This window comes from Myotis yumanensis, unplaced genomic scaffold (assembly GCF_028538775.1).
Source record: "Myotis yumanensis isolate MYYU_CA2020_CCGP unplaced genomic scaffold, mMyoYum1.0.hap1 SCAF_18, whole genome shotgun sequence".
In the NCBI taxonomy this organism is placed as follows: domain Eukaryota; kingdom Metazoa; phylum Chordata; class Mammalia; order Chiroptera; family Vespertilionidae; genus Myotis; species Myotis yumanensis.
In genome coordinates, this window is record NW_027223769.1 from 39,734,605 (window position 1) to 39,754,162 (window position 19,558).

The following is a 19,558-nucleotide window of genomic DNA, read 5'->3' on the forward strand; positions in this document are numbered from 1 at the left end:
GGAGGGAAAAGGCTGTTCAGAAACCGTGTGGATCTGCAGACGGGGAGCTGCGGGTCTGAAGGCAGCACAGTGTGTGGGGACCTGAGGGCGGTCACTTCTTCGAGGTTGTCCTGACCCCCCACTTCACCAGGAGCCCCTCTTCCTGCAGCAGCGGCCTCTCCAGCAGGACCCGGAGGGGGAGTCAGGCCGGGCTGCTGGCCCGGGGGCCCTTGGTGCCCCTCCATCACCCTCCATGAGGCCCCTGGGAAGGGACGAGGGGGCAGGGGGCGCTCTCGGGGGGCCGCATGGTTCCAGCAGGGCCGGCGGCCAGGCCCCGAGACCCTGGGCCCAGAGGGTCCCGTCCTGCCAGGGGCGCCCAGACAGCAGTCACCCTCACAGCCGAGCGGCTGAGCCCTCTGCCTCCGTGTCAGGAGATGGACGCAGAACCTGCCCCCGCGTCAGCCACAGGCGCCTCTGCCGGGTGCCAGCTCCCCACGGGCCGCGCCCAGGGCGGCTCTGAGAGCTCTTTCTGGAAGGTTCTGAGTGGGCCGGTGGGGCTCCTATGACACCGGCTGTGAGGCATCAACAAGCTTGTGCTTCAGGTGCCCGGGTGCTGCCGGGCTGAGCCCCCCAGACAGGAGCCAGCGCAGAGGGCGGGAGGGGGGGGGGGTCTGGGCAGCGATGGCGGCTGCTCGCGGATCGGCTGAGCTCAGGCTGCGTCCTGCGTCCCTCCCAGGCCCCGGTGTCCTCTGGTCCCTGCGCTGTGCGGGGCTCAGGGCTGCAGGCTCTCCGCCAGGGATCCGCTCAGCACAGAGAGATTCTCTCGGCCCCGTTTTATTCTCTTTCACCTTCACTTTCCAGGACAGGACCCGGCACAGCCCCCCCAAACCCACCCAGGCCTCCCCAGGTTAGGGGCCCCCACCCAAGCCTAGCTGCCATACTGCACTGTGGCTCACAGCTTCTTGATGACGTAGCCTGTGATCAGCGTCAGCAGCTGCTTCCGCACGTCCTCATTGGCCATGACCTTCTTGGTCAGCTGCACGAGGTCTGTCCACTCCAGGTTCCTGACGATGTCCCTGACCTGGCGGCATAGCTTCTCCTTCTCGGCCGGCGGCAGCTCCTTGAGGATCTGAGGGACGGACTTAAACTTCCCCTTCGACATCCAGAATGATAAGAATCCCCCGATGGTGCCCCCTGGGAACAGGAGGTTCGGTTAGTCGGGCTGTTCACAGTGCCTGCTCAGAGCTCGCTGGGAGCTCCTCCCCAGGATTCAGGTGGCAGCCCAGGGCTGGGGCCACAGTTTGTGATCTGAGCCACCACCTATGGTCCGGGTCACAGCCCGTGGGTTGGGTCACTGTAGGAGCGGCTTTAGGGTTAAGCCTCGGACTGACCTGTTGGCAAAGCCACAAACAAGTCCAGCTTAGAGGGCGGAGCCCCTTAGCATAATTAGGCTGGACCTTATGACGCTCCCCAGATCTTACCTGAGTAGCTAATGGGCTCAGGGAGATGCAGCAAGTGCTGCCAAAACAAGTGAAACTCACAAGAACATTGTAACTATGGTGACCACTACCTTGTTTACCTCTGGCTATAAAATAAAGGCTCAGCTTGCCTCTGGATCTCTCTGTGGCCTCAGCCAGGAACAGGAAGATCCACCTAGACCAGCCGTGGGCAAACTGCGGCCCGCGGGCCGGATCCGGCCCGTTTGAAATGAATAAAACTAAAAAAAAAAAGACCGTACCCTTTTATGTAATGATGTTTACTTTGAATTTATATTAGTTCACACAAACACTCCATCCATGCTTTTGTTCCGGCCCTCCGGTCCCGTTTAAGAACCCATTGTGGCCCTCGAGTCAAAAAGTTTGCCCAAAAAGCTGACCTAGACCCAGCTTCTTTTATCTGTCTTTTTTCAATCCTTCCCCGCCCGCCCCACCCCACAGGCTCACCAAACCCTTGGCTGTGCTGGCACAGGTCACAGCCTGTGGTGGGGTTCCCCCAGGAACCTCCTGCTCCCAGATTAGAGGGAGCAACCACCTGACCTCCAAGGACCATGGGAAGCAGCCCAACCTCCCTCATTGGCAGAAACTGGTCCCCAGATGGGAGCAGGGGTGAGACCAGGGACAGGTGCATGTGGGCCACCGTGGGTGCTTCTCCTGCACAAACTGGGGAGTAGAGACTGGGGACTGGGGTGAGGCTGGGCGCTCTCTGAACAGCTAACGTGAGCGGCCAGAGGCCTGGAATCCCAGCTCCCTCCTGACCCTGCAATGAAGACAGGAACAGGCCTGCCCAGGGGACACAGGGCACACCCCTGGGCAGAGCGCCTTCCAGTCCGCAGGCAGGAGCCACAGGAGGGCGCCCTGCACATCTGAGACACAGACACGTGTGTCCCTCCGGACACGTCTGTACACATAGGCCGAGTCTCAGGCTCAGGTAGCCAGCCCCTCACGCGGGTCACAGGCTCCTGTGAGGCCCCTGGGGACCCGGGGCCTCAGTCCACCCCAGGGGGCACTGCACTCACCAACGGCCAGTCCTGGCGGGCCCATGACCATGGCTCCAACTACCATCATGGCGCTGGTGACCAGGAGGGACTGCTTCACGTGCTTGACGGCCGCCTTCATCTCTGAATTCCAGACGTCGCTCAGCAGCTTCATGGCCTCCTCCACTCTCAGGGACATCTCGGACGGCTTCGCGGCGTCCTTCACCTTAGGGGACATCTCGCGCCTCTCCGGCCTGCGGGAGGGAGGGTTCCCACGCGTCAGTTCCCACCCAAAGCTCGCTCGTCCCCGTGTCCAGGGCGGACCCCCTGCTCCGGGAGGACCCAGCTCTGCCGTGGGTGAGAGGACAGCACCGTCACGTGACAAGTCCCCTGTCACGGAGAAAGCAGGGCTGCCGGTCGTCAATAAGCAAACAGGCCGGGCTGGTGTGGCTCAGGGGTTGAGCATCGACCTGTGAACCAGGAGGTCAGGGGTCGATTCCCACTCAGGGCACAGGCCCTGGTTGCAGGCTCGATCCTCAGTGGGGGGCGTGCAGGAGGCAGCTGATGGATGATTCTCTCTCATCACTGATGTCTCTCTCTCTCTCTCCCTCTCCCTTTCTCTCTGAAATCAATAAAATTATTAAAAACGAACATAAAAACGAAAGCAACCGCCAGGAAAGACAACCCACCCCCATTCGTGGGCCGGGAGGCGGCAGGAACACACAACAGCCAGGGAATAAAAGAATCACACATCCCAGGGACTCGGGGACACGTGGATCGTACGGAGCAGGACTCCACCTGGGGACAACGTTACAGCAAGTCTCTGGGGTCAGGAGGCTGTGGGCCAAGCTGGCAGGTGGGACAGGGCAGGGCGGGGCGGGCTCTGCCCAGAGTCCTGGGGATGGAGCGCCCCCGCCTGGCAGGGCTGGGAAGTAAAATCAAAGCTGAGCTATTTCCAGCTTGAGCTGCAGCTAAGCCAAGCCCAGCACCTCCCTGTCCCTCTCCCTCCCCCCTCCCCCTCCCCTTCCGCGGGGCTGACTCATGCTGGCAGCTGCTAAGGAGCCCGAGGACACAGGGCAGCCTCTCGCTCCGTGTCTTGGGGTCGATGAGGGTTTTCTGAACCGCGGGCAACCTGGACCCGTCTCTGCTGTGCAACTGTCCTCCCGGGTCCCAGGAAAACTGGGAGCTGTCAGGTCCAATCGGGGGATCCGCCCCCCGCCCCCCGCCCCCCCCCCCCTCTCTCAGTCCCAGGAGAGCTGCGTCCTGCAGGCCAGTGCCTGGGAGCCTTCTTTATATATTTTATATTTATATGTTTTACATTGACTTCAGAGAGGAAGGGAGATGGAGAGAGAGAAACATCAGTGATGACAGAGAATCATGGATGGGCTGCCTCCTGCACGCCCCACACTGGGGATGGAGCCCACAACCCGGGCCTGTGCCCTGACCGGGAATCAAACCCTGACCTCCTGGTTCCTGGGTCGACCCTCAAGCACTGAGCCACGCCGGCCGGGCCTCTGACATTCCCCAGATCACAGGCCCCCAAGGGGACAGGTCACTGAAGGTCACGGCAGCTCCGCAGCCTGGTGGGGGGACGCTGCCTTCACAGCGAGCCCAGGGGTCTCCAGCCGCACCCGGGAGGCAAGACTGCAGGGCCTGACCCGGGACCCCGGCGTCCATGACTCCGTCCTCGAGTCAGAAATTGCAAAACAGCATCAGCCAGAGGAGTCGGTCTGCCAAGTGGGGTTTGAGGGACCACGGGAGGGGACACAGGCACCTGAATGGTTGAAAGAAGTCGTCCGCATACTCCCTCTCCTGGCTGCGGCGGCGGCGGCGGTAGGACTCGCGTTGGGTTCTGCGTGGCCAGGCAAGGGTCAGTGCTTCCTCTTGCTCCTGGTGGTCCTCTATCACTGGCACTTCCTCTTCCTCCTCCAGGGAGGGATATGTCCATGTCGTACTGGTCTCCAGCTCCATCTGGAAAATGAATGAACTGCCCGGGTTTGCCGGGCAGTGCAGGTCAGCTCCGCGGGGCCCTGTGCCCGAGGGTCACCCAGACCCTGAGACCCACAGCAGGCTCAGGTGACAGGACCTCTGGGTTGGCACCAAGCAGGGCACAGGGAGACCAGGTCCTCAGGGCGCAGCCAACGCGCTCGGGTCCCTGGTCGCCGGCCTCCCAGGAGGACCCCTCCGACCTGGCCCTACCGCAGTGGGGAGTTTTGATTGGTCTGCTGTGTGGCCCCGAGGGCCCCCCTGCCCTCCATCCGCCCCACACGGAGCCCCCGTCTCCCTCGGGCTCTGTGGACCTCGGGCCAGGGACCCACCTGCTCCCCAGCCCCGCGCGCCAGAGCTCAGGGCCTGGGAGGTGAGGGGCTGAGTTAGTGTTTGGTGACTCACAGGCCAGAGTCTAACGGCAGGGCCTCCGGGCCTGGGGGCGGGTTTGGGGGGGAGCGGGCGTGGACAGGCCAAGGGCAGCTTTACTCCGGGGGCTCCAGGATGAAGTGGATGGGGAGCCTGGAGGATGCGAAGGGCCTGAGGAGTGTGGGTAACAGGGCCCCCAGATCCCCAAATCCCCAAGTTAGAGATTGTTTGTAATACAAATACCACTAAGTGCTGAGTGAGAAGCGGTTACATTGTCCGCTTAGGGAATCGTGACAGGAAAACCATGTCTTGCACCTGTTCAGTTCGAGCTGGTTTAGGTCCAACCACCCAGTGACGTCAGCAACAATGTAACAACATAACTAACCACCCAGTGACGTCAGCAACAATGTCACAACATAACTAACCACCCAGTGACGTCAGCAACAATGTGACAACATAACTAACCACCCAGTGACGTCAGCAACAATGTGACAACATAACTAACCACCCAGGGACGTCAGCAACAATGTGACAACATAACTAACCACCCAGGGACGTCAGCAACAATGTGACAACATAACTAACCACCCAGGGACGTCAGCAACAATGTGACAACATAACTAACCACCCAGGGACGTCAGCAACAATGTCACAACATAACTAACCACCCAGTGACACCAGCAACAATGTCACAACATAACTAACCACCCAGTGACGTCAGCAACAATGTCACAACATAACTAACCACCCAGTGACGCCAGCAACAATGTAACGACATAACTTGCACCCTGGCTTTGCCTATTGAGCACCTTTTACATCATAGTTTTGCTTGACCTGTTCTGTGCACTGGTAGGTGTAGACCCACAAATACTAGTACAGTGGGGCCTTGACTTACGAGTTTAATTCATTCTGAGACCGAGCTCATTAAGGAGCTCGTTAACTGAAATTACTGCCAACTCAAAGCAAAAAAATCGGCCGAGAGACAGCTGGTATCTCAAAAAACTCCTTAGTCGGGACACTCGTAAGTCAAGGCCCCACTGTACTTCCCACGGCGCTACGGTGGCCTGCGGTGGTCATCACAGTGACACGCTGGGCAGGCGTGTGGCCGGGAGCGACAGTGCCCTCCAGGGCGTGTGCACAACCACAGACTGCCGGACGACGAATTACCCGGAGTGTATCCCATCACCAAATGACACATGGCTGCACAGAGATATAGACTTTCAACCACTTTATCGGGTTGTGATCAGCACACAAAAAGCTGTTCATAGTTAATATCTAAAACTCGATAAATCTGGGGCAAGTGCACACCCATGGACCATCAGCACCATGAAGGCCATCGGTATGTCTGTCAGCTCGGGAGGTTCCCTGTTGCCCCCTCTTATACAATCGAGTGTGCGTGTGTGTGTGTGTGTGTGTGTGAACACAGAGCCCTGGCCGGTTTGGCTCAGTGGATAGAGCGTTAGCCCTCAGACTGAAGGGTCAGGGGTTTGATTTCCTTCAAGGGCACGTATGGGGCGCAGCTACAGTGTTTGGACAGGCTCAAGCCTTGGACTGATGAGAAGGCACAGTCCTCTCGTGGCCACGTGCAAGTCCCAGCGTGGAGGGCAGGGCCCTCCCAGCACAATCATAGCCAACGGCTGTAGTTGTGAGCTTGAACCTGTGGTCCGAACACGTGGCCCCACATGCCTGTGTGATAGAGTTCAGGTGCGTGTAGTTAAGTGAGGATGAAACCCTTGAGAATGCTGTAAACATCTTGATCACGCCCTGACTGTGCCTCGTGGCATCTGCTATAAAATGAAGACACGGCTTGTGAGCGCTGGCGCTGTCTCCTCATCAGGGAGCAGCGTCCCATCCAGACCCAGCCTTCTTCTCTTGTCTGTCTTTCCTCCATCCTTTCACCCCCTCACTCAGGATCACCCTTGGCCGTGCTGGCGCGGACCAGGCCCGTACCTCGGTTTCAGGTTCAATCCCGGGCCCCAACTGGGTGGGCTGTGTGCGGGAGACAACCAATCCATGTGTCTCACATCAATGTTTCTCTCTTTCTGTCTCTCTCCTTCCCTTCCACTCTCTCTAAGATCAACTGAAAGATATCCTCAGGTAAGGATTAACAAGAAGTTAAAAACACATGGAAATAATGGCTCTCGTTTACATCTCAGGCTGTGAGACCTACCCCCACACCCTCCACACTGCACCCCATTCCCCGAGCCACACAATACCCCTGAGGGCGAGGTTGTGTTCACAGAGCCAGCCGGAGCCAGAACTCAGATGGGGTCCCCGGAGGCCAGCACCCCCACCCTCACCCCCACCCTGCTCCCCCAGAGGCTCAGCGAGCCAGCCCCTCCCTCACACGGCTCCATCGGGAGAAACTCACCCAGACCCAAGGCTGGTGACCCCAGGCACAGGCTACCCCCCCCCCCCACACACACACACACAACCTTCTAATGGAGCGCATGAGACAACTTCATATCATTTCGAAAACTGAGATGTTATGGCCCAGCCGGTGTGGTTCAGTGGTTGAGTGTCAATCCATGAACCAGGAGGTCAGGGTTCAATTCCTGGTCAGGGCACAGGCCCGGGCTGTGGGCTCCATTCCCAGTGTGGGGCGTGCAGGAGGCAGCTGATCAGTGATTCTCTCTCATCATTGATGTTTCTCTCTCTCTCCCTCTCCCTGCCTCTCTGACATCAGTGGGAATATATATTTAAAATAAATAGAGAAGAGCAGCCGGCAGCCGCCCGCGGGTAGTTCAGAGCTGGGCTTCCCGGTCCCCCCGCTGGACCCTGGGCAGTGACTCCGAGGATGGAGGGGCCTCCCAGTGGCTTCAGTGAGGATTGACGGAGGGAACACTTGCAATGTGAGTCCCGCTGTGCCCTGTGAGCTGTTGTTTATTTTCCTCATTCCTGTTCTTTCTGGGGGGGAGGGCCTTCTGGGAAGCCGGGGCTGGGCGAGGCTGAGAGGCGGCCCCTCTGTGGGGTGGGGGTTGTGGGAAGGCTTTTGGGGGCTGACCACTTGGACAGTAGGACCCCCCTCGCCCACACCCGCCTCACCCACCTGTTAGAATGATCTCAACGATGTCGCAGGGATGAGACAATCACTCGGAACTGGACCAGCACAGCAGATGGACGCCTGCGGGAAGGGTGGTCCTCCAGCTGGGATCCTGGGCCACAGCACCCCTAACGGGAAGTCCCCTCCGGTTTTATTTCCTGACACGGGTCTGCCCGCCCCTCACTCTGAACTCTGACTTCATTGGTCAGGGCTCAGAGCTCGGGCTCCCATTATTGCATTCGGAGGAAGAGGAGGGTGAGGCGGAGCCTAAGGTGGTGGTGAGGGGGTGGGGGGGGCGGGGTGGGGGTGGAGGGGGCCCCTGAGAGTCTGAAGGTCACATCAAATATGGCAGAGCGTAAGATGGCAGCGAGCTCCTTTCTTTGACAGAAAGATCGCTGGTTCACTCTCCCTGCCCCACCCCACCCCCAGTGCCCGGGGAGACACCCCAACTCCTCCTCCTGGCTGTGGGCTGTGACAGGCCCCGTGGCCCCTCTGACCTGACCTCACCCTCCTCCCTCCACGGCCCCCGAGGGTCCCTGAGCTGTTCCCTGGGCCCAGAACGTGCTCCCCTCCGGCCTGTGCAGGACTGGCTCCCCCACAGGGTGCAGGGGGTGCCCGGTGACTGTCCCCGATCCTGCCTGGCACCACCCAGCCCCCCGGGCAGGTCAGCCTTCCTCCTGGCGGCCAGCACGCGGCATCAGAAAGGACCTGCTCGGTTCTCTTTCTAGCAAACGCCTCCCACCAGGAAGTCTGCCTCTGAGGGCTGGTCCCCACTCCCTGCTGCGACACTGTCCTCCATCAGTTGAGGGAGGGAGGGAGGGACAGAGGGAGGGAGATTCATTTTCTGGTGAGAACAGCAAACAGAAGAGGCCTCCCCATCAGCTGTGGGATGGGGGTGGGGCGGCAGGAGGAGGCGGGGCTGCTGTTTTTACCAAGAAAAACCCCCAGCTCCTGTCACACAGGGTGTGAAGCTAAGGTCATGGGGAGGTGAGCGGATGCCCGGGGAGCCGCCGGGACCTGGCCAGGCCCTGTGCTCACTTCCTCCAGGCCATGCCCACGGGCCCTCTGGTCAGGGGGGACCTGCACGCCAGCCCCGGAGCTCACCCGCCCACAGGGCCGCTCTGGCTCTTCTCGGCCCCGGGCCCGTCCCCCTCAGCTGGGGGGTCACAGGTCTAGGTCCTTGGCTGCAGCCTGGGTTCCCACCCGTCTGCCCGGCGCCTGACGCAGGAGTGTGCCTGGCACGGGTGGCCCAGGCCCCTGCCGGTGCCCATGCCAGGCCTGCGGGGCCCCAACCAGGAGAGCTCAGCGCTCCGCACCCACACATGGTCCTGTGAGCTGTGAGCTCGCCTCTGAGGACTTACATTCAGACAGAGAGATGGGGCCGGACACGTCCCCACTTCCCCCATCCGCTGGCGGGATGTGGTCACGTTTGCTGCTGCGATTTTTAAATAAAAGAAATAAAATAGTGCAGACAAGGGCCTGCCTGCTCCCCTCTTCCTGGTTCATCCGGCCCCTCCCCCCCCCCCAGGCCACTTTCCCCCGACTTTTTCCCAAAAATATGTTTTCATTGATATTGATGTTCTTTGTGAACTGAGACTCGGAGATGTGTCAGACGACAGGATACGGAGAAGCAGAGGGCTACCGCTCGCTCAGGCGAGTAGCAAAGACCCCCAAAGCCCTCACGGCTTTTATTTAGGGAGCACAGCAAATAACAATGGAGCACAGCAAGTGACAATGATTAACAAGCATGCTTATGAGATCATCTGAGCTAAGTTATACATTACACTGTTAATTTCCTATGTTACACAAAGATTATTTCCACCTGCAGCAGTGCACCCTCCCCTGAACTTTCTATGCCCTCATGGACTATTTATCACCTCAAGGAAAGTTCTGCCTCGGAGCAATAAGTCTCGCTCGCAAGACTTTGTACTGACGCGGCCCGCTTGCAGGCTCCCGCCTTTTCCCGGCAGAACCTCCTCTTCTAGTTAACTTCTTTCCGCTTGACTGCTCCAATTGATTTCAGAGAGGAAACAAGAGGGAGGGAGGGAGAGAGAGAAACATCAACGATGAGAGAGAACCATGGATCGGCTGCCTCCTGCACGCCCCACACTGGGGATCGAGCCCGCACCCGGGCCTGTGCCCTGACCAGGAATCGAACCCTGACCTCCTGGTTCCTAGGTCGACGCTCAATCGCTGAGCCAGGCGGCCGAGCTCCTCAGCACTTGGTGTCCATCCTGCTGACCCGGGAGGTCGGGAGCAGGTGCAGCCGCAGACGCCATCCCATGTGTGAGACCCGCCGTCTCACCACCACCTGCTGCCAGGGTCGCCGTGGTCCCCGCTGTGGGGACCCAGGTCACTGCCTGGCGTGTCTCCCTCGCTGCTCTCTGAGCTCCTCCCAGGAGCCCTCCTCCCTCCATCCCAGGGCCCCAGCTCAGCCTAAACGCCCTGGGGTGGCGCCCAGGGCAGGGTCAGCGATGGTCCCAGCAGGGCTGTCCCCAGCTCCAGCGAGGTCTGCATGCGGCACACGGCCCGGTCAGACGCCTAAACAGCCGCTCGTACAGACGGTGCTGTGGGCTGAGCCCCTTGTGCAGTGCACCCCGCTCCCCGCAGGGCCCGGCCCCACTTCACAGTGGAGGCCTGGTGGACGGGACCGCGAGGTGCTCACCCAGAAACACCGAGGGTGTGACCTGCTGATGTTGGGGAGCATAAGGCATTTTGGGGCTAGCACTCCGAATGTGTTCAGCAACCTGCTTTCCATTGCCCCCTCTTGCTAGCCGATAATTGACTCCATCTGTGAAAGAAGGTAGGCGACTTGCAGGGACTCTGTACCTAGTTAATCAGTGTCCCTAAGGCATTCCTTCCTTAATCATCTGGTCCTGCAAGAGCTATTTACCTAAATCTCCCAACCTACAAGGGCCCAAAGCCAGGATGTGACAGCGTAGCGAGAGGGAGGTCACTGGTGCCATCCAGGAGGGACATTAGCTACAATCTAGGTTAACCATCTAACTGATTCTCAAGGTGGTGGTGTGTGTGTGTGGGAGAGGGGGGGGGGGGGGGGGGGGCGAGGGTGCAGGATCTGGATCTTAGTGTCCCCTGAACCAGCAGCACAGCTTTGAATAAAGGCTTTTCCTGAACCTCAGCGTGTCCAACGGTCCCTTCTGTGCCAATTCCATAAATTCCATTATTCTACAACACTGGTTCATAGGTCCATGCTCAGCCACGGAGCCACGCCCACCGGGCCATCCATTTATCTTGTTCCTTAGATTTCACACAGGAGTGAGCCCATGTGATCCTTGTTGCCCTCTGACTGGCTTATTTTGCGCACCCCACTCCGCAGGGCCCCCTCACTTCCCAGTGACTCCTTGTCTCAGGGTCGGACTCTGGGCAGGAGGGGGTTGGAGACGGGCTGGGCAGTGGGGTCCCGCCCTGGGGCCGCCCCCTGACCCCCTGTGTGTGTGCCCTCCGCCCGCCCTCTGCAGGCCGGGACGATGGTGGAGCAGCTGGCCCACACGGAGATCAACCGCCGGCGCATCGCCGAGGTGGAGCGCTGCTTCGGGGCGTCGGGGCAGCCGCTGGCGCTGCCGGGCCGCGTGCTGCTGGGCGAGGGCGTGCTGACCAAGGAGTGCCGCAAGAAGGCCCAGCCGCGCGTCTTCTTCCTCTTCAGCGACATCCTGGTGTACGGCAGCATCGTGCTCAGCGGGCGCCGCTACCGCGCCCAGCGCGTCATCCCGCTGGAGGAGGTGACGCTGGAGCCGCTGCCCGAGACGCGGCAGGCGCGGCACCGCTGGCTGATCCGCACGGCCCGCAAGTCCTTCGCGGTGTCGGCCGCCTCGGGCCCCAGCACCGGGTGTGTGTGTGCGGGGGGAGGTGGGGGGGTTAGAGAGCGAGGTTCCCAGGGCCTGTGAGGCCTTCCTCACGGGGCAGAGGGACCGACCAGGTGTGTGTTGGGGGGGCAGGGGGGGGGGGTGGCAGAGGTGCATCCAACAACGACTGGTTTGTGTACAAGCCTGGGCCTCGCTGGGCCACACAAACTGGTCCTGGCTGGTTTTGCCTGGACAGAGGGCTCCCGGAGGACAGGTCAGGGGGTGAGGGGCCACTTCCTGAAGCCAATGGGGTGCCCTCCCAGCAAGGAGGCCAGGCAGCCGGTCCCTTCACCCTGCCTGGTGCTGGGCAAGGGTGCGCAGTCCCAGCCACGGCCTCCTGGTCTCAGCCCGTCCCCGGGTGTGGGGAGCGGCTACAGCCTTGGGACAGGTTCACGCCTCGGACTGAGGAGAGGGCACAGTCCTCTCATGGCCACGTGCAGGTCCCAGCGTGGAGGGCAGGGCCCCCCCAGCACAGTGACAGCCAACAGCTGTAGTTGTGAGCTTGAACCTGTGGTCCGAACACGTGGCCCCACGTGCCTGAGTGACGTGGGCTTGATAGAGTTCAGGTGCATGTCGTTGAGTAGGATCGAAACCCTTGAGAATGTTGTAAACATCTTGACCGCGCCCTGACTGTGCCTCGTGGCATCTGCTATAAAATAAAGACACGGCTTGTGGGCGTGGTCGCTGTCTCTCCATCGGGAGCAGCGTCCCACCCAGACCCAGCTTTCTTCTCTTGTCTGTCTTTTCTCAATCCTTCAGGGTCACTGAACCAGGCTGAGCTGGAGGCACATAGGTGCCCTGGGCTGAGTATGCCATGGCCGTGCCGGCTCGCCACACCCAGGGCCTCCCCCGCCTGGTCCGGGGCAGCGGTCATTGGGGCAGGAGGTCGTTGGGACAGGAGTGAGGTCTGCAGGCGGCCGGGTCCAAGCAGGGGCCTGGGCCCTGTTCTTTTTTTTTTTTTTTTTTTAAATATATATTTTATTGATTTTTTTACAGAGTGGAAGGAAGAGGGATAGAGAATTAGAAACATCAAAGAGAGAGAAACCTCAATCAGCTGCCTCCTGCACACCCCCTACTGAGGATGTGCCCATAACCAAGGCATATGCCCTTGACCGGAATCGAACCCGGGACCCTTCAGTCCGCAGGCCAATGCTCTATCCACTGAGCCAAACCGGTTAGGGCTGGGCCCTGTTCTGAGTCCCTCCCGGAATCCACCTCCTGCTGGCTCCCTCACGCCACCCCCACCCCCAGGATCCAGCTCCAGAATGTTCCAGCGCTGACAACAGAAAGGCAGGCCCCAGGGAGCACGGGGGTGGGTGAACAGAGCCGGACTCTCTGGGAAAAAAGCAGGGGCAGTTCCAGTCCCCGGAGCGTGCACCACGGGCCCTGCCAGGGGCTCCCAGGCGGCAGGAGGAGCGGGGGCCTCGTCTGCCCGCAGTTCTTTCTCAGCTTATCCTGCCCCTCCAGCTGCCACAGCGATGCCCTGTAACCAGCTTTAAATGACCCACATTCTTAAAATGCCAAAATGGCCCGGCCGGCGTGGCTCAGTGGTTGAGCGTTGACCTATGAACCAGGTCAGTGTTTGATTCCCGGTCAGGGCACATGCCCAGTTTGCAGGCTCGATCCCCAGTGTGGGGCATGCAGGAGGCAGCAGATTCATGATATCCTCTCATTGATGTTTCTATCTCTCCCTCTCCCTTCCTCTCTGACATCAATAAAAATATATATATTGCAAAAATACTGCCACTTCTTAACCCAGCAACTCCACTTTGAGAGATCTCCCTAAAGTGGGCGGGATTCTGAGTTACAGCCCGTGTTCATCCGTGAAACTGTTCACAGTGGGCTAAACTGCAAAGGTGCAAACGCTACAGAAACACACACAGACTCACAGACACACACATACACAGACACACACATACAAACACACACACACACAGACACACACATACAAACACAGACTCACACACACACACAGACTCACACACACAGACACACACACACAGACTCACACACACACAGACACACACACACACAGACACACACACACACACAGACTCACACACACTCAGACTCTCACACACACACACAGACTCACACACACAGACACACACACACACACTCACACACACACACAGACTCACACACAGACACACACAGACTCACACACACACACACACAGACTCACACATACAGACTCACACACACACAGACTCACACACACACACACACACACAGACTCACACACACACACTCACACACACAGACTCTCACACACACACAGACTCACACACACAGACACACACACACACACACACAGACTCACACACACACAGACTCACACACACACACAGACACACACACACAGACTCACACAGACTCACACACACACAGACTCACACACACACACAGACTCACACACACACAGACTCACACACACACACACAGACACACACACACACACAGACTCACACACACAGACTCACACACACACACAGACTCACACACACACAGACTCACACACACACACAAACACAGACTCACACACACACACAAACACAGACTCACACACACAGATTCACACACACATAGACTCACACACACACACAGACACACACACACAGACTCACACACACTCACACACACACACAGACTCACACACACACACAGACTCACACACACACACACACAAACACAGACTCACACACACACAGACTCACACACACACAGACTCACACACACACAGACTCACACACACAGACTCACACACACACACACAGACTCACACACACACACAGACTCACACACACACACACACACACACACACTCACACACACACACAGGTGGCATTACAAGTTGTGCACAAAATATACCATGTTCCATGGTGGTTGAGTGCTGGAATCCGTAGCACTCTTTATTGTATATACTCGTCTGTGTTTCTCCAAGTCTTTGGCAATCAGCATTGACAAATAAAGGGAAATGAATCATTTCCAAAGACCATGTTTAAACCCAGTGGATGCACACGACATTGATTGACAAGGGGGCGGGGCCGGGGGCAGCGGAGGAGGAAGCCCTCTTAGGCTTGTACCTGATTTTGTTCCAGCCTGGGGGGTGGGGGGGCCTTTTCAAAAATAAATAAGGGAAGGTCTTTTACAAGGAAATAAGCCCAGGGGCTGAGCAGGCCGGAGGGGAGCCAGGTAAGTACCTTCATTCCCGAGGGGGGCTCTGGGCCCAAAGCCACTGCCAGGCTCCCAGGACCCGGCTTGTCATCCGGGACGGCTCAGTACACGTGGGGCCTCAGCACCCAGGGTCAGGGGTGGGCCCTCTCCTCCCCACACTGTTTCCCAGGGGAAAGGCAGGCTGGCTGATGGGGGGCGTGGGGGGGGGGGGTGGCTTCAGGGGCCATTGGTGTGGGACCTCTGACCCCTGTGCCCCTGGACTTGGCAGAGGGCAACCCCACATGAGTAACCCCGTCACCTTGTCTGATAGGAGAACCATCCAGATGGGCCGCCCTGCCCAGCCCTGGAGCAGCACAGAAGGGATGGAGGCAGGCGGCCACCCTGGGCCCAGGTGCTGGAGGGCAGTGTCTGTGAGCCCAAAGGCTCCGGCCTTCCTGAGGCACCGGGGGTTCAATCCTCCCCGTTTTCTGTGCACATGGAGGTGCGGGGTCTGACCATCCTGGGCAGGAGGGCACCCCCCATGCACACACACACACACACACACACTCCCAGGGAGGGGGAGCAGTGCCCCTGGAGGCACAGGAAGGGGGAGCAGTGCCCCCTGGAGGCACAGGGAGGTGGAGCAGCGCCCCCTGGAGGCACTGGGAGGGGGAGCAGCCTGGAAAGGTGTCCTCAGGCAGGGAATGCCCAGCTTCCCTCCATGTTTACAGTCACCCACCCCCTGCCTTCCTTTGTCCCTGGCGTTGGGTGTGCTCGCCTCCCGGGTCAGAGATCTTTCCAGGAATCGGAGGGGAAGGCTGTTCAGAAACCGTGTGGATCTGCAGACGGGGAGCTGGGGGTCTGAAGGCAGCACGGTGTGTGGGGACCTGAGGGCGGTCACTTCTTTGAGGTCATCCTGACCCCCCACTTCACCAGGAGCCGCCTCTTCCTGCAGCAGCGGCCTCACCAGCGGGACCCGGAGGGGGAGTCAGGGCGGGTTGCTGGGCCGGGGGCCCTTGGTGCCCCCCATGAGACCCCTGGGAAGGGACTGTTATGCCCAGATTTCAAGATCCCCATTAGACCACACCAGGTAGCCAGTCGAGTTTGATGCAAAAGCAAAGAGTCATTTATTATCACAGACCCAGGTCTGGCTCCCCTACCCTCCTCACTGACACAGCAGCAGGTGGCAGAGAGACTGCCCCGTGGGAAAAAAGGGGTTTTAATAGGGGGGTGGAGTGAGGGGAGGAGAGATGACTGTGGGCCCTGCCGATTGGTCAGGTGCAAGTCAGGTCTTGTTACACAGGATGTGGTCATCTCTATGTTGCACACGTAGCACATGGCTGCTGCCCCAACATGGAGGATACAGGGCAAGATGGAGGGCATAGCCCTCGCCCTTTCAGGGACAAGGGGGGCAGGGAGCGCTCTCCGGGGGCCGCATGGTTCCAGCAGGGCCGGCGGCCAGGCCCCGAGACCCTGGGCCCAGAGGGTCCCGTCCTGCCAGGGGCGCCCGGACAGCAGTCACCTTCACAGCCGAGCGGCTGAGCCCTCTGCCTCCGTGTCAGGAGATGGACACAGAACCTGCCCCCGCGTCAGCCACAGGCGCCTCTGCCGGGCGCCAGCTCCCCATGGGCCGCTCCCACAGCTCTTTCTGGAAGGTTCCGAGTGGGCCGGGTAGGGCTCCTATGACACCGGCTGTGATGCATCCACAAGCTTTTGCTTCAGGCGCCCGGGTGCCACCGGGCTGAGCCCCCCAGACAGGAGCCAGCGCAGAGGGCAGGGGGGGACTCGTCAGGGATGGCGGCTGATCACGGTCTGGCTGAGCTCAGGCTGCGCCCTGCGTCCCTCCCGGGCCCGGTGTCCTCTGGTCCCTGCGCTGTGCGGGCTCAGGGCTGCAGGCTCTCCGCCAGGGATCCGCTCAGCACAGATTCTCTCGGCCCCGTTTTATTCTCTGTAACCTTCACTTTCCAGAACAGGACCCAGCACAGCCCCCTCAAAACCACCCAGGCCTCCCCAGGTTAGGGGCCCCGCCCCGAGCCTAGTCGCCATACTGCACTGTGGCCCCCAGCTCCTTGGTGAGGAAGTCCTCAAGCAGCACCAGCACCCGCTCCTGCAGGGCCTCGCTGCCCATGACCAGCTTGGTCAGCTGCCCGGAGGCCATCCAGTCCAGGTTCTTGACGATGGCCATGACTTGGCTGCATAGTTTCTCCTGCTTGGCAGGCGACAGCTCCTTGATGATCTGAGGGACCGGCTTAAACTTCCCTCTCAACACCAAGGCCCCTAAGAGCCCCCCGGCCACACCTCCTGGGGAACAGGAAGTTCCATTACCCAGGCTGTTCAAAATGACGGCCTCAGAGCTCACTGGGAGCTCGTCACAGGATTCCGTGGCAGCCCAGGGCTCAGCCGCAGCCCAGGGCTCAGCCACAGCCCATGATTCAGGCCGCAGTTGGTGGTCGGGTCACAGCCCGTGGTCTGGTCCAGAGCCCGTGGTGGGGTCACAGCCCGTGGTGGGGTCCCCCCGGAACCTCCTGCTCCCAGACTAGAGGGAGCAACTCACCCGACCTCCAAGGGACCATGGGAAGTAGCCCACACCTCCCTCATTGGCTGAAACTGGTCCCCAGATGGGAGCGGGGGTGAGACCAGGGGCAGGTGCATGTGGTCGACGGTGGGCGCTTCTCCTGCACAGACTGGGGGGGTCGGGAAGAAAGGGGGGCGGGCACTCTCTGAACAGCTAACGTGAGCGGCCAGAGGCCTGGAATCCCAGCTCCCTCCTGACCCTTCAATGAAGACAGGAAAGGGCCTGCCCAGGGGACACAGGGCACACCCCGGGGCAGGGCGCCTTCCAGTCCGCAGGCAGGAGCCACAGGAGGGCGCCCTGCGCTTCTGAGACACAGACACGTGTGTCCCACCGGACACGTCTGTACACAAAGGCCGAGTCTCAGGCTCAGCCCCCCAGCCCCTCACGCGGGTCACAGGCTCCTGTGCAGCCCTGGGGACCCGAGGCCTCTGTCCCCCACCCCACGGGGCACTGCACTCACCAACAGCCAGTCCCAGCGGGCCCCCGGCCAGGCCCCCGAGTAAGGCCGTGGTGCTGGCGAGCCCAACGCGCCGCTTTCGGCGCTTGATAGCCACCTTCATCTTCCTCGCCCCCGAGAGGGAGCACAGCAGGCTCATGGCGTCCTCCACCCTCAGGGGCATCTCGGGTCTCACGGGCCTGCGGGAGGGAGGGTTCCCACGCATCAGTTCCCGCCCAAAGCTCGCTCTTCCCAGTGTCCAGGGCAGACCCCCTGCTCCGGGAGGACCCAGCTCTGCTGTGGGTGAGAGGACAGCACCGTCACATGACAAGTCCTCTGTCACCGAGAAAGCGGGGCTGCCGGTCGTCAATAAGCAAACAGGCCCGGCCGGGTGGCTCAGTGGTTGAGCATCGACCTGTGAACGAGGTCACGGTTTGATTCCCGGTCAGGGCACAGGCCCGGGTTGCAGGCTTCATCCTCAGTGTGGGGTGTGCAGGAGGCAGCCGATCCATGATTCTCTCTCATCACTGATGTTTCTCTCTCTCTCTCCCTCTCCCTTCTTTTCTGAAATCAGTGGGAATATTTTTAAAAAATAAATGAATAAATAGAGAAGAGCAGCCCGCAGCCGCCCGCGGGTAGTTCAGAGCTGGGCTTCCCGGTCCCTCCGCTGGGGCCCTGGGCAGTGACTCCCAGGATGGAGGGGGCCTCCCAGTGGCTTCAGTGAGGATTGACGGAGGTAACACTTGCAATGCGTGTCCCGCTGTGTGCTGTGCCCGTGAGCTGTTGTTTATTTTCCTCATTCCTGTTCTTTCTGGGGGGGGGAGGGCCTTCTGGGAAGCCCGAGGCTGGGCGAGGCTGAGAGGTGGCCCCTCTGTGGGTTGGGGGAGGGGGAAGGCTTTTGGGGGTGAGCACTTGGACGGTGGCACCCCTTTCACCCACCTGTTGGAAATGCTCTCAACGATGTCGTCAGACTGAGACAAACACTCGGAACTGGACCAGCAAAGCAGATGGACACCTGCGGGAAGGGTGCTCCTCCAGCGGGAACCCTGGGCCACAGCACAGGGAACGGGGAGTTGCTTTGGGTTTTATTTCCGGCCGCGGGTCTGCCCGCCCCTCACTCTGAACTCTGACTTGATTGGTCAGGGCTCAGAGATCGGATTCCCATTAACGCGCAATTGGCTAATTCCGAGGAAGGGGAGGGTAAGGCGGAGCCTAAGTTGGCGGCCCCCTGAGAGTCTGAAGGTCATATCAGAAATGGCAGAGCCTAAGGTGGCCTGAGCTCCTTCCTTTGACAGAAAGATCCCTGGTTCACTCTCCTCCCTCCCGCCCCCAGTGCCCTGGAGAGCACCCCAACTCCTCCTCCTGGCTGTGGCCTGTGACAGGCCCCCGTGGCCCCTCTGACCTGACCTCACCCTCCTCCCTCCACGGCCTCCGAGGGTCCCTGAGCTGTTCCCTGGGCCCAGAACGTGCTCCCCTCCTGCCTGTGCAGGGCTGGCTCCCCACAGGGTGCAGGGGGTGCTGGGTGACTGTCCCTGATCCTGCCTGGCACCACCCAGCCCCCCGGGCACGTCAGCCTTCCTCCTGGCGGCCAGCACGCGGCATCAGAAATGACCTGCTTGGTTCTCTTTCTAGGAAACGCCTCCCACCAGGAAGTCTGGCTCTGAGGGCTGTCCCCACT

The 19,558-nt window shown here is 60.1% G+C and overlaps 2 protein-coding genes across 4 annotated transcripts; both read right to left on the reverse strand.

Moving 5' to 3' along the window:
- Window positions 1-797: 797 nt before the first annotated feature.
- Window positions 798-8,632, reverse strand: LOC138996788 (protein C19orf12-like). 3 transcript variants are annotated; one of them, XM_070397955.1, is made up of 4 exons: window positions 8,559-8,632; window positions 4,227-4,423; window positions 2,495-2,706; window positions 798-1,173 (listed from the first exon to the last, which is right to left on the reverse strand). In XM_070397955.1, exons 2-4 carry the CDS (start codon window positions 4,421-4,423, stop codon window positions 932-934), a joined length of 651 nt encoding a protein of 216 aa, XP_070254056.1. In that variant the 5' UTR covers window positions 8,559-8,632; the 3' UTR covers window positions 798-931. The 3 variants fall into 3 exon arrangements, with proteins under 3 accessions (XP_070254056.1, XP_070254057.1, XP_070254055.1); XM_070397956.1 differs by lacking the exon at window positions 8,559-8,632 and adding an exon at window positions 8,358-8,512; XM_070397954.1 differs by lacking the exon at window positions 8,559-8,632 and adding an exon at window positions 7,857-8,081 and having other exon boundaries at window positions 4,227-4,439.
- Window positions 8,633-16,001: 7,369 nt separating this feature from the next.
- On the reverse strand, window positions 16,002-18,945 carry LOC138996963 (protein C19orf12-like). Its single transcript, XM_070398273.1, has 3 exons — window positions 18,820-18,945; window positions 17,905-18,080; window positions 16,002-17,553 (listed from the first exon to the last, which is right to left on the reverse strand). The coding sequence occupies exons 2-3, from the start codon at window positions 18,062-18,064 to the stop codon at window positions 17,420-17,422; spliced, it is 294 nt and encodes a 97-aa protein (XP_070254374.1). The 5' UTR covers window positions 18,065-18,080; window positions 18,820-18,945; the 3' UTR covers window positions 16,002-17,419.
- Window positions 18,946-19,558: the final 613 nt, after the last annotated feature.